General features: G+C 67.3%; 1 protein-coding gene across 1 annotated transcript in view; it reads left to right on the top strand.

Moving 5' to 3' along the window:
* The window catches only part of Upf1 (UPF1 regulator of nonsense transcripts homolog (yeast)), a 16,092-nt gene extending 5,935 nt beyond the window's left edge, over window positions 1-10,157 (top strand). Inside the window, exons 5-26 of the mRNA XM_013028318.1 lie at window positions 609-698; window positions 1,489-1,656; window positions 1,788-1,968; window positions 2,133-2,294; window positions 2,639-2,723; window positions 2,898-2,996; window positions 3,217-3,325; window positions 3,418-3,577; window positions 3,659-3,777; window positions 4,041-4,205; window positions 4,281-4,395; window positions 4,708-4,851; window positions 4,946-5,159; window positions 7,503-7,620; window positions 7,705-7,861; window positions 7,974-8,116; window positions 8,515-8,689; window positions 8,760-8,841; window positions 9,023-9,184; window positions 9,287-9,504; window positions 9,605-9,727; window positions 9,966-10,157. Coding sequence (XP_012883772.1) covers window positions 609-698; window positions 1,489-1,656; window positions 1,788-1,968; window positions 2,133-2,294; window positions 2,639-2,723; window positions 2,898-2,996; window positions 3,217-3,325; window positions 3,418-3,577; window positions 3,659-3,777; window positions 4,041-4,205; window positions 4,281-4,395; window positions 4,708-4,851; window positions 4,946-5,159; window positions 7,503-7,620; window positions 7,705-7,861; window positions 7,974-8,116; window positions 8,515-8,689; window positions 8,760-8,841; window positions 9,023-9,184; window positions 9,287-9,504; window positions 9,605-9,724 — 2,986 coding nt within the window. The 3' untranslated portion in view covers window positions 9,725-9,727; window positions 9,966-10,157. The remainder of the gene's footprint in view (window positions 1-608; window positions 699-1,488; window positions 1,657-1,787; window positions 1,969-2,132; window positions 2,295-2,638; window positions 2,724-2,897; window positions 2,997-3,216; window positions 3,326-3,417; window positions 3,578-3,658; window positions 3,778-4,040; window positions 4,206-4,280; window positions 4,396-4,707; window positions 4,852-4,945; window positions 5,160-7,502; window positions 7,621-7,704; window positions 7,862-7,973; window positions 8,117-8,514; window positions 8,690-8,759; window positions 8,842-9,022; window positions 9,185-9,286; window positions 9,505-9,604; window positions 9,728-9,965) is intronic.
* Window positions 10,158-11,250: the final 1,093 nt, after the last annotated feature.

Below are 11,250 nucleotides of genomic sequence, written 5' to 3'. Positions count from 1 at the left end.
TTGCACCTATGGCTCAAGAAAGGGTCTTTTGAACATTTCTGCTCAAACTACCCTCTAACTGTGATCCTCCGGACTCAGCCTCCCACCTGACCCTGGTTTGGATGTTCCCCACCCCCCCAGGCTCCAGCCTGGCCCCGCCCCTCCCCACCTCCCTCCAGCCTGGCCCCGCCCCTCCCCACCTCCCTCCAGCCTGGCCCCGCCCCACCTCCCTCCAGCCTGGCCCCGCCCCACGCCACTTGCACTGGGTGGCGGCTGTCACTGGGCCTGTTGGTTGGTTGATTTATTTTGCTGGTCCTGGGGCTTGAACTCAGGGCTGGGCTCTGTCCCCGAGGTGGTTTTTGCTCAAGGTTAGCACTCTACCACTTGGGCCCACAGCACCACATCTGGTCTTTTAGTGATTACTTGAACCGTGGTCCTCAGGTCTCAGCCTCCTGAGTAATTAGGATTGTAGTAATTGGGATTATAGTGAGCCACCAGGGCCTGTCTTGAGGACGTGTTTGATGGAAAACGGCAAGCATGTTGTAGGGAAGGGATTCAGTAAGTCGCTGCCAAATGCCAGCCAGAGTGCCCACTTGCAGTGGTAACTGTTGACGTTGGGCTTTGTTCAGTTACTGCGGAATCCACGACCCCGCCTGTGTGGTGTACTGCAACACCAGCAAGAAGTGGTTCTGCAACGGCCGCGGGAACACGTCCGGCAGGTAGGCGGCTCCGGCTCCGGTCCTGGCGTGGAACTCGCACCCACCGGCCCCCCACCCGCGTCTCGTCCACTCAGGCACTCCAGGCGGTGCTCAGAGCAGGGCTGAGGCCTAGAGATTGTGAAGGAGATCTCCCCTTATGATAACAAAACACACCTGTCCCTCTTCGGTGTCATTTCTGCTCGTGGCTGTCGCGTCCACTCTGCTGTGTGGGAAGTGTGCTTGTAGAGCAGGAGTGGCTTCTGCTCAGTGCAGCCAGGAACAAGCGAGTGGAGGGCCTCGGGGCAGCCGTGGCCTGGGGCCCGTGGGCTCTGCCAAGGCCTGCACGGTCAGAGGCGGTCTGCGGCTCGCTCAGGACGCCTGGGCCCCTGGGGCCGGGCCGCCCCTTGACACCCTGAGGCCAAAGGCTTGGCGCAGAGGGCGAGGCAGGTGGTGTCTGAGGGCGAGAGAGCTTGTGGGGAGTCGTTCCTGATGATGGGCACAGCCAGGAAAGCCCCGGTGGCCAGCTCCCCCCCCTACCCCCTCCCCCCCCGCAGCGCAGTGCCCGGGGCGGGCTGCAGGGGCGGCCCGTGCCTGTGCAGCCCTACCTGTGGAGCCGCGCGCGCGCGCGCATGTGGGGGAAGAGCCCGGGACGGGGAGCCGCTGTGCTGGGGCAGCGTTGTGAAAGTTGGGGTTGAGTTTCTAGCTGGGCGGAGAGCTGCTGGGGGCCAGGGGGGGGCAGGTGCGTGTGGTATGGCGTGGCCGCGCTGCTCACGGCGCTGGGGCTGAGTGCGGTTCCGCGGTCCCGCCGCAGCCACATCGTGAACCACCTGGTGAGGGCCAAGTGCAAGGAGGTGACGCTGCACAAGGACGGGCCGCTGGGCGAGACGGTGCTGGAGTGCTACAACTGCGGCTGCCGCAACGTCTTCCTGCTCGGCTTCATCCCGGCCAAGGCCGACTCGGTGGTGGTGCTGCTGTGCCGGTGAGGGCGCCGGCGGGGCGTGGCGGGTGGGGCGCCTGGTGGGGCATGTGCGCCTGGCGGGGCGCCTTCCTGGCAGGGCGCCTTCCTGGCAGGGCGCCTTCCTGATGGGGCTCTCCGGCCCCTCCTTCCAGGCAGCCCTGCGCCAGCCAGAGCAGCCTGAAGGACATCAACTGGGACAGTTCTCAGTGGCAGCCCCTGATCCAGGACCGCTGCTTCCTGTCCTGGCTGGTGAAGATCCCGTCGGAGCAGGAGCAGCTGCGGGCGCGGCAGATCACCGCGCAGCAGATCAACAAGCTGGAGGAGCTCTGGAAGGTGAGGGCTGGGGAGGTGCTGCCCCCGGGGCCCACACGGGGGCCGGGCAGGGGGAGCAGCCGCTGGCTGTGCAGGACCCGGAGCACAGACAGGCCTGGGGACAAGGCCCACCAGAGAAGGCGCCCGTTCCAGGCCCTGGTCACACAGCGCCACGCCCCTCACAGGAGAACCCCTCAGCCACGCTGGAGGACCTGGAGAAGCCCGGAGTGGACGAGGAGCCGCAGCACGTGTTGCTGCGGTACGAGGATGCCTACCAGTACCAGAACATCTTCGGCCCCCTGGTCAAGCTGGAGGCCGACTACGACAAGAAGCTGAAGGAGTCTCAGGTGATGGCGCAGGACACCACGCTCCCTACTGAGCCACTTGCACCCTGGGCCGGCCCGGCGGCTGCTGCGCAGTCCCAGCTCCCCACTCACGGGAGCAAGTGCCAGCCCGAAAGCCAAGTCACACCCTCCCGCTGTGTCTGTGGCCACCAGCGGGGGTGGGGGCGGCCAGGCCCCACCCATGTCCAGCACAGCACAGCCCATCGCTGTCCTTGCCTGCGGCCAGCTGCTGATGGGGCTCTGTGCCATGTCTACCCGGCCCTGTCTCTCTGGAGCACCCAGCCCGCAGGGGCGCCTGGCCCCGTGTCCGGGGGTCTGACCGGGGCTCTTGTTTTCCATGTGCTCAGACTCAAGATAACATCACAGTCAGGTGGGACCTGGGCCTTAACAAGAAGAGAATCGCCTACTTCACTTTGCCCAAGACTGACTCTGGTAATGAGGATTTAGTCATAATTTGGTTAAGAGGTGATTTTAAGTTTTAAAATACTTGTGACCATAAGTAGTGTAACGTTCCTAGATCCCCTCCCTGTAACGTGTCCCCTTGATTTGCACCGTGTGGGAGCTGTGCGTGGGGGATAACCCGCCGCTCCCATCTTCACACCGCAGACATGCGGCTCATGCAGGGAGACGAGATCTGCCTGCGGTACAAGGGCGACCTCGCGCCCCTCTGGAAGGGGATCGGCCACGTCATCAAGGTCCCGGATAGTATCCTTCACGTGCTGGGGCCGGCAGGAGGGGGCAGGGGCCAACCACGGGTCCCTGCCTGTGTGTCTGTGTCCCCTCCCTGTCCGTGCGGTCTCGGAGGGCCCCACGGGGCGGGGGGGCAGATGTCCCCGCGTGCTCTGCTGCGCCACCCCCGGTGCAGGAGCACGAGTGGCCGGGGAGGTGGCTTTGGACAGAGAAGCAGGCTTAACTCAGCATCCAGATTACGGTGATGAGATCGCCATTGAGCTCCGCAGCAGCGTGGGGGCCCCCGTGGAGGTCACCCACAACTTCCAGGTGGACTTCGTGTGGAAGTCCACCTCCTTTGACAGGTACGCAGCGCACGCGCGGCGCAGCCGCTTGCTGGGCCCGGCTCCCTCCAGGGGGGTCCCCAGGGCAGCCACCAACCCTGCTCTCGTCCCAGGATGCAGAGCGCCTTGAAAACCTTCGCTGTGGACGAGACCTCGGTGTCGGGCTACATCTACCACAAGCTGCTGGGCCACGAGGTGGAGGACGTGATCATCAAGTGCCAGCTGCCCAAGCGCTTCACCGCGCAGGGGCTCCCAGACCTCAACCACTCTCAGGTTCGCAGGTCCCGCCCTGCGGGCGGGCAGGCGTCTCCAGGGTGGGCTGAGTGGGCCCCTTCTGAGACGCAGGCCTTGCAGGTGTATGCCGTGAAGACCGTGCTGCAGAGGCCACTGAGCCTCATCCAGGGCCCGCCAGGCACTGGCAAGACGGTGACGTCGGCCACCATCGTCTATCACCTGGCTCGGCAGGGCAATGGGTAGGCAGCGTGGCCCGTGCGCGGCCTGCGGAACCTCAAGGCCCAGGTCCCAGCGGGCTGTGGTTGGGGGCAGGGCACCTTCCTGCATGCTGGGTCCCGGGCTGTGGGCGGGCGCGCGTGGACAGGTGGCAGCAGACAGGGCAGCGCCCGTGGCTCTTCTCGACACAGCTGTTAGGCCGGCGGGGCAGGGAGGCTGGGCCCGCCCCCTTCTCCCTGGGCGACAGGAGCCCTGGGCTGAGGCCGAGCCGTGCCTTCCCGCCCAGGCCGGTGCTGGTCTGCGCCCCGAGTAACATCGCTGTGGACCAGCTGACCGAGAAGATCCACCAGACCGGGCTGAAGGTGGTGCGCCTGTGCGCCAAGAGCCGGGAGGCCATCGACTCACCGGTGTCCTTCCTGGCCCTGCACAATCAGATCAGGAACATGGACAGGTAGAGGGCTCGGGCCCGGGCTTGCCCTGTTGCCAGCACGGGTGGAGCCCGCCACCCACCTGCCTCTGCTTGCAGCATGCCGGAGCTGCAGAAGTTGCAGCAGCTGAAGGACGAGACCGGGGAGCTGTCCTCGGCGGACGAGAAGCGGTACCGCGCACTCAAGCGCACCGCTGAGAGAGAGCTGCTCATGGTGAGCAGCCAGGGCCGCCCCAGGGGCGGGCCCCTGTGTCTGTGGGAGTGGCCACCATCTGGGCCGGTCTGCGGGTGTTCAGGATAGTGCTGGCTCTGGGTGCTGTGCAGGGCCCAGCGGGGCACTCACGCCAGCCTTCCCAGCCCCTCCGAGGTCGAGGCGGGAGGTGGGATGCTTAGGCCCGTCTGGCGGCATGCAGGCCCATTGGAAATGCTCGAGTGCGGTGGTCAGGAGGGCTGGGGTGGGCCCCTCTGGGTGTCCTGGCCCCGCTGGTGTGGACCGTGCTGTGCCCTGACACCCCTGCCCCCCCAGAACGCGGATGTCATCTGCTGCACCTGCGTGGGCGCGGGCGACCCCAGGCTGGCCAAGATGCAGTTCCGCTCCATCCTCATCGACGAGAGCACACAGGCCACTGAGCCTGAGTGCATGGTGCCCGTGGTCCTCGGGGCCAAGCAGGTAGGGCCCCCTGAGAGCCACGTGGGGCGGGGATGACGGGCCCCGTGGGGTGCCAGGGCTGCCCCTCACGGGCCCCGCCGTGCGCTCTCCCCAGCTGATCCTGGTGGGCGACCACTGCCAGCTGGGCCCGGTGGTGATGTGCAAGAAGGCGGCGAAGGCCGGGCTCTCGCAGTCGCTCTTCGAGCGCCTGGTGGTGCTGGGCATCCGGCCCATCCGCCTGCAGGTCCAGTACCGCATGCACCCCGCCCTCAGCGCCTTCCCCTCCAACATCTTCTACGAGGGCTCGCTGCAGAACGGCGTCACCGCAGGTACGGCTGGAGTGGAGCGCCGGGCAGCCGGCAGCCTGCTGGGTGGGGGTGCCCCCAGGCTCCACAAGACCTGGACTTGAGAGCAAGTCACTGCCCTCTGGAGATGGCAAAGCCCCGAGCCCCAACCGGAGCCTCCTCTTCCGTGGGCCCCATGGCTCCCCGCTCCCACTCCCTTGATGGTGACAGCTGGATGGCAGGCAGGCCACGCTGGACCGCGGGAGTCCACCCACGCCCCGTCAGGCACACCGAGGGGCGTGGGTTCTGCCGGAGACTGACCTGGGGCTCACGCTGGCGCAGCACGGCCGTCCTGCGCAGAACGGACTTGTCCCCAGGGCTCCCTGGAGAGGCAGGGCCACCATCCACGAGGTCATGTGACCAGACGGCCTGTGGCCCGCACAGCCTGGCCTCACCCCCCCACCGTGGGGGCGTGGACCTGCCCCCCCCATGTGTGGCACCGTGGGGGCGTGGACCTGCCCCCCCATGTGTGGCACCGTGGGGGTGTGGACCTGCCCCCCATGTGTGGCACCGTGGGGGCGTGGACCTGCCACCCCATGTGTGGCACCGTGGGGGCGTGGACCTGCCACCCCATGTGTGGCACCGTGGGGGCGTGGACCTGCCCCCCGTGTGTGGCACCGTGGGGCGTGGACCTGCCCCCCGTGTGTGGCACCGTGGGGGCGTGGACCTACCACCTCCTGCGTGTGGCACGGGGGCGTGGACCTGCCACCCCATGTGTGGCACCGTGGGGGCGTGGACCTGCCACCCCCGTATGTGGCACCGTGGGGGCGTGGACCTGCCCCCCGTGTGTGGCACCGTGGGGGCGTGGACCTACCACCTCCTGCGTGTGGCACCATGGGGGCGTGGACCTGCCCCCCGTGTGTGGCACCGTGGGGGCGTGGACCTGCCCCCCGTGTGTGGCACCGTGGGGGCGTGGACCTACCACCTCCTGCGTGTGGCACTGTGGAGGCGTGGACCTGCCCCCCCGCATGTGTGGCACCGTGGGGGCGTGGACTGCCCCCCCGCGTGTGGCACCGTGGGGCGTGGACCTGCCCCCCCGCGTGTGGCACCGTGGGGGCGTGGACCTGTCCCCCCCGTGTGTGGCACCGTGGGGGCGTGGACCTGCCCCCCGTGTGTGGCACCGTGGGGGCGTGGACCTACCACCTCCTGCATGTGGCACCATGGGGGCGTGGACCTGTCCCCCTGCGTGTGGCTTCAGGTGGAGCCACTGCCATCCAGTTCCCTCCGTCCACCCATGCGAGCACAGGAGCCCCGGCTCGGCGCTTGTTCCCCCGACCCGCGCGCACCCCCACCCTCGCAGGGAAGCTGGGGAGAACAAGGCCCCTCCTTGCGCAGTGCGCTTCTTCGACAGTTGTTGGGTTCTGGTTTAGTGCTGAGCTTGAGCTTGGCGGGTGGCGCTGTCCCCGGCTCCAGGCCGCAGCGCACACGTGAGCCCCGGCGCCCTCGTGGCTTGTTTTGTGATTGATTGGAGGCGAGTCGTGGGCTTGCCATCTGTGCTGGCCTGTGAACACGATGCCCAGGTCTCAGCCGCCTGAGCAGCTGGGACTCCAGGTGTGGGCCCTGGCGCCCAGCCGGCCTTGCTGTTTTCCACGTCTATGCAACATGAGGCTTTCCAGCGGCTGGGGCGAGGTCAGGAGGCTCAGAGCCGTGAGGGTTTTTCTGGGCGTGGTCTCTGCGGTGTTGGGGCGCTTAGCCATTTCCCTGTGAGGACCGGAGGCTTCCTCTGTGAGGGGCCCTGGGGCTGCCAAACATGGGTCCTCAGTGGTCACCTCATCCCCTGGGATGCGGCGGTCTGCATTCTGCAGCCCGGGCTGTGCCCAGGATGCCCAGCAGACCCTGCGGTGCCGCGTGGCTCCTGCTTCTCTTGCCCAGCCCCCACCGCTTCTTGGGGCTGCCAGGGCTCAGCATGTAAGTCACCCCACCTTCCCTGGGGCCCCCCCAGCCCCCTCCCGCCAGCCTGAGCTGTGTGAGGCGCCAGGACGGGCGGCACGGGTACCCGTGCCCCGGTGGCTGGCATTGCCTGCTGCCCCGTCATGCACAGCAGCCACAGCCACCGCGCTGCCTGGGCGGCTGGGTAGGCCATCTGTCCGTCCATCCGTCTGTCTGTCGGGGTGCTGGTGTGGCAGGCAACGCTGGAGGGTTCCACGGGAGTTGCCCAAGGGCAGTGATGTTTCTCGAGGGACCTTTGTGGCCCTGGAGCAGCGGTCCGGACGGGCCGGAGGAAGCCCTGCTCTGTCCCCCACGCCCACTGCCGTGTCCACTGGCCCCGCAGTGGCCCCTCGCTGACTGTTCGTTGCCTCTTCCCTGTCCTGTCCTTCCCGACGGCAGCTGACCGTGTGAAGAAGGGCTTTGACTTCCAGTGGCCGCAGCCTGACAAGCCCATGTTCTTCTACGTGACCCAGGGCCAGGAGGAGATTGCCAGCTCGGGCACATCCTACCTGAACCGGTGAGTGCTGCCCTGGCCAGAAGCCGGGGGCGGGCGTGGGGTGGGGGGCCAGGGGGCGGCCCTATGAAAGCCGGGTGTCATTAGGACGGAGGCCGCGAACGTGGAGAAGATCACCACGAAGCTGTTGAAGGCGGGCGCCAAGCCCGACCAGATCGGCATCATCACGCCGTACGAGGGTCAGCGCTCATACCTGGTGCAGTACATGCAGTTCAGCGGCTCCCTGCACACCAAGCTCTACCAGGTGGGCACATGGGGGGGCATGTGACCCTGGCGGGGGTGGCCACACAGCACCTGGGCGCGGGGAGCGGCGGACGTGGGGCCCGGTCACTGTCTAACAGGCCCCCCGCCCTCAGGAAGTGGAGATTGCCAGTGTGGACGCCTTCCAGGGCCGCGAGAAGGACTTCATCATCCTGTCGTGTGTGCGTGCCAACGAGCACCAGGGCATCGGCTTCCTCAATGACCCGCGGCGCCTCAATGTGGCACTGACCCGGGCCAGGTGGGCTCCCGGCCCCGCCCTGCCCCGGCCCCGCCCTGCCCTGGCCCTGCCCCGCCCCCACGGTTCCCCCCACACACACACACACTGTGGTCTGGAGCCCTTGACCGGAACCTGATGCTCAAGCCCTGGTTTGTGGCTGAGTCTGCTACGGAGGAAGCTTCCATGGCGGTGAGGGGTCCCCGCAGGACACAGGGCAGCCGGTGCCCTGCCCCGGGCTCCGAGCTGCCTGGTGCTGACACCCAAGTCCTTGCGTGGCTTGCTGTCCCCTAAAGTGCAGCAGGGGTGGCCTGGGTCCCTTGGGGCGCAGCTCCTTGCGTACAAGGGTCCCTGGGGCTGTTGGCCTCCACGTAGCTCGGCCTGGGTGGGTGCCGGGCCTTCAGCACCTGCACTGGCCACAGGTACGGCGTGATCATCGTGGGCAACCCGAAGGCGCTGTCGAAGCAGCCGCTGTGGAACCACCTGCTGAGCTACTACAAGGAGCAGAAGGCTCTGGTGGAGGGGCCGCTCAACAACCTGCGTGAGAGCCTCATGCAGTTCAGCAAGCCCCGCAAGCTGGTCAACACCGTGAACCCTGTGAGCCCCCCCCACCCCCCCCGCGTCTGCAGGGGGGTGACACATTTCTCGCTTGCCTGCCACCCTGTAGGGGGCCCGCTTCATGACCACCGCCATGTACGACGCCCGCGAGGCCATCATCCCTGGCTCTGTCTACGACAGGAGCAGCCAGGGTGAGTCCCAGGCCCGGCCAACCCCCCTCGGCCCCCTACACCCTGTCCTGCTGTGCTGCCAGTAGCCCAGCCTCCTTCCCTGCCTGCCGCCTCCGTGGTCACAGCCGACGCACACGCACACGCACCCCCGAAGGCCGGGGGCAGGCGTTCCCGAGGCAACGTCCGCAGTGGTGTCTTGCAGGCCGGCCCTCGAACATGTACTTCCAGACTCACGACCAGCTCGGCGTGATCAGCGCGGGCCCCAGCCACGTGGCGGCCATGAACATCCCCATCCCCTTCAACCTGGTCATGCCGCCCCTGCCGCCGCCGGGCTACTTCGGCCAGGCCAACGGGCCCGCCGCGGGTGAGCGGCCCCACGGCCCCGCCTCCTCACCCCCGCCGTCACCTGACCGTCAGTGGTGCTCCCACTGACGGTCACACTTCCAACGTGATGGTTGCCTTTCAGGCCGGGGCACCCCCAAAAGCAAGACTGGCCGTGGGGGCCGCCAGAAGAATCGCTTTGGGCTTCCTGGGCCCAGCCAGACCAATCTCCCCAACAGCCAGGCCAGCCAGGATGTGGCTTCCCAGCCCTTCTCACAGGGCGCCCTGACGCAGGGCTACATCTCCATGAGCCAGCCCTCGCAGATGAGCCAGCCCGGCCTCTCCCAGCCCGAGCTGTCCCAGGTGGGCCCCCTGTCCCCGCGGGCGGGTGGGCCCCGTGTCCCCACGGGCGGGCGGGCCCCGCGCCACATATTGTGTGCTCACCTCTCCACCTGTCTTGTAGGACAGCTACCTCGGGGATGAGTTCAAATCCCAGATCGACGTGGCCCTGTCCCAGGACTCCACCTACCAGGGCGAGCGGGCCTACCAGCACGGCGGCGTGACAGGGCTGTCCCAGTACTAGAGGGTGAGCCCCCGCCCCCTCCCCCTCCCGCGGCCGCGGCCGTGGCGGTGCGCCCGAGGGCACCCTGGCTTCCCTGGGCCTGGCGCTGGGCGGGTGGGGTGGAGGGTGCGCTGGCCAGCGTCCCAGGCCCCCAGAGGGCCGCCTGCCACGACCCTGCTGCCAGGTTGCTCGGGCTCTGTACCCCGGTCGCTGGCCATGCCCACTGCCCCTGACCACCGCCCTTGCCCTGTCCCGCCCGCAGGTGGCGGCAGAAGAGCTAAGCTTCGTGGCTTAGTCCATCAGCATCTTATCCTGGGTAATAAAAATAAAATAAATGGATACCTGTTTTCCACTGCTAAAACTGAAGCACCAGTGTGTGAGCAACAGGAGAGGGCAAGCAGCAAGGGAGGAGCCGAGACCTGAGGAGGAGGAGCAGGAGGAGGAAGAGGAGGACGAGGAGGCAGAGCAGCAGCAGCAGCAGCAGTAGCGGCAGCGGCAGCAGCAGCGCCCGCTGGCGGCGAGGAGAGGAGCAGCAGCAGCAGCGGCAGGAGAGCACCCTGCCCGCCCGCCCGCCCGAGCGCGGCCGCCCAGCCCAGGGCCCGAGACCGCCGCGCGCCTGGAGGGCGGAGACCCTCACTCAGAGTAGCCCCTTCCTCTGTTCTGTTCTTTCTTTTCTTTTGGATGAAAGGGGACTACGTTTTAGCAGAACAAACTTCGCATTTCTGCCCCAGTGGGCTCCCCACGGGCGGCTGTCCAGCCGTCCGCCCGCCTTCTAAGAAGGGTTCCTTTAATCTAGAAGGGTGTTTGGGGTTTCCTGTTTGTTTTTATTTTAAGATTCTCTCTGAGGAGTACTGAGACCGATTCTAAGTCCTAATGGCGCCCGGGAGAGGGGGACGCTTGTGCCAGGCCGTTTCCAAGAACCCCGGCCCAGCAGCGCTGCTGCAGCCGCGCCCCGTCCCGGCCTGCCTGGGAGGGGCCAGGCCGGACCCTGAGGCTGGCGGGAGGGCGGCCATCCATCCAGGGGTCCACGGTGGAGGCGGATGGGAGGCCCGGTCCGGCCCCACGGTGCCCCATCCTGTGCCCTTTGACCCAAGGCCCCGGCCCCGCTGGTGGCGGCCACTGAGCTTGGCTGGGCAGGGCGAGCGTTTGTCACCAGGTGCAGAGGCGCCGTGCTGGGCGCCCCGGCCCCTCCCCTTTCCCACGCTTCGGGCGCCCACCCCACCCGCAGACCCACCGTTCCACAAATCGAGGAGCATCTGTGCACACGGTGTGACTTGGTTTTGATCAATTTGTTTTAAGCTCTTGTCACCAATAAAACGTTAACAAACAGTGGTGGCCTTTCCTGGGGGCGGGGCGGGGGAGGGGACGGGCGGCCCGCGGCGTCCTCAGCGGCAGCCGCACTCGTCGGCCACCATGTCCTCGTAGTGGCGCAGCACCACGTTGTCGCTGTTGTCGAAGAAGAGCACAGAGATGGGAGACAGGCGCGCGGGGACGCAGCAGGGTGGGCCGGTGGCGCCCGGCGCAGCCGCGTGCACCAGCGCGCGCAG

The sequence above is a fragment of the Dipodomys ordii genome, unplaced genomic scaffold (genome assembly GCF_000151885.1).
Source record: "Dipodomys ordii isolate 6190 unplaced genomic scaffold, Dord_2.0 Scaffold108, whole genome shotgun sequence".
In the NCBI taxonomy this organism is placed as follows: domain Eukaryota; kingdom Metazoa; phylum Chordata; class Mammalia; order Rodentia; family Heteromyidae; genus Dipodomys; species Dipodomys ordii.
This window is presented reverse-complemented; position numbering and strand designations above follow the sequence as displayed.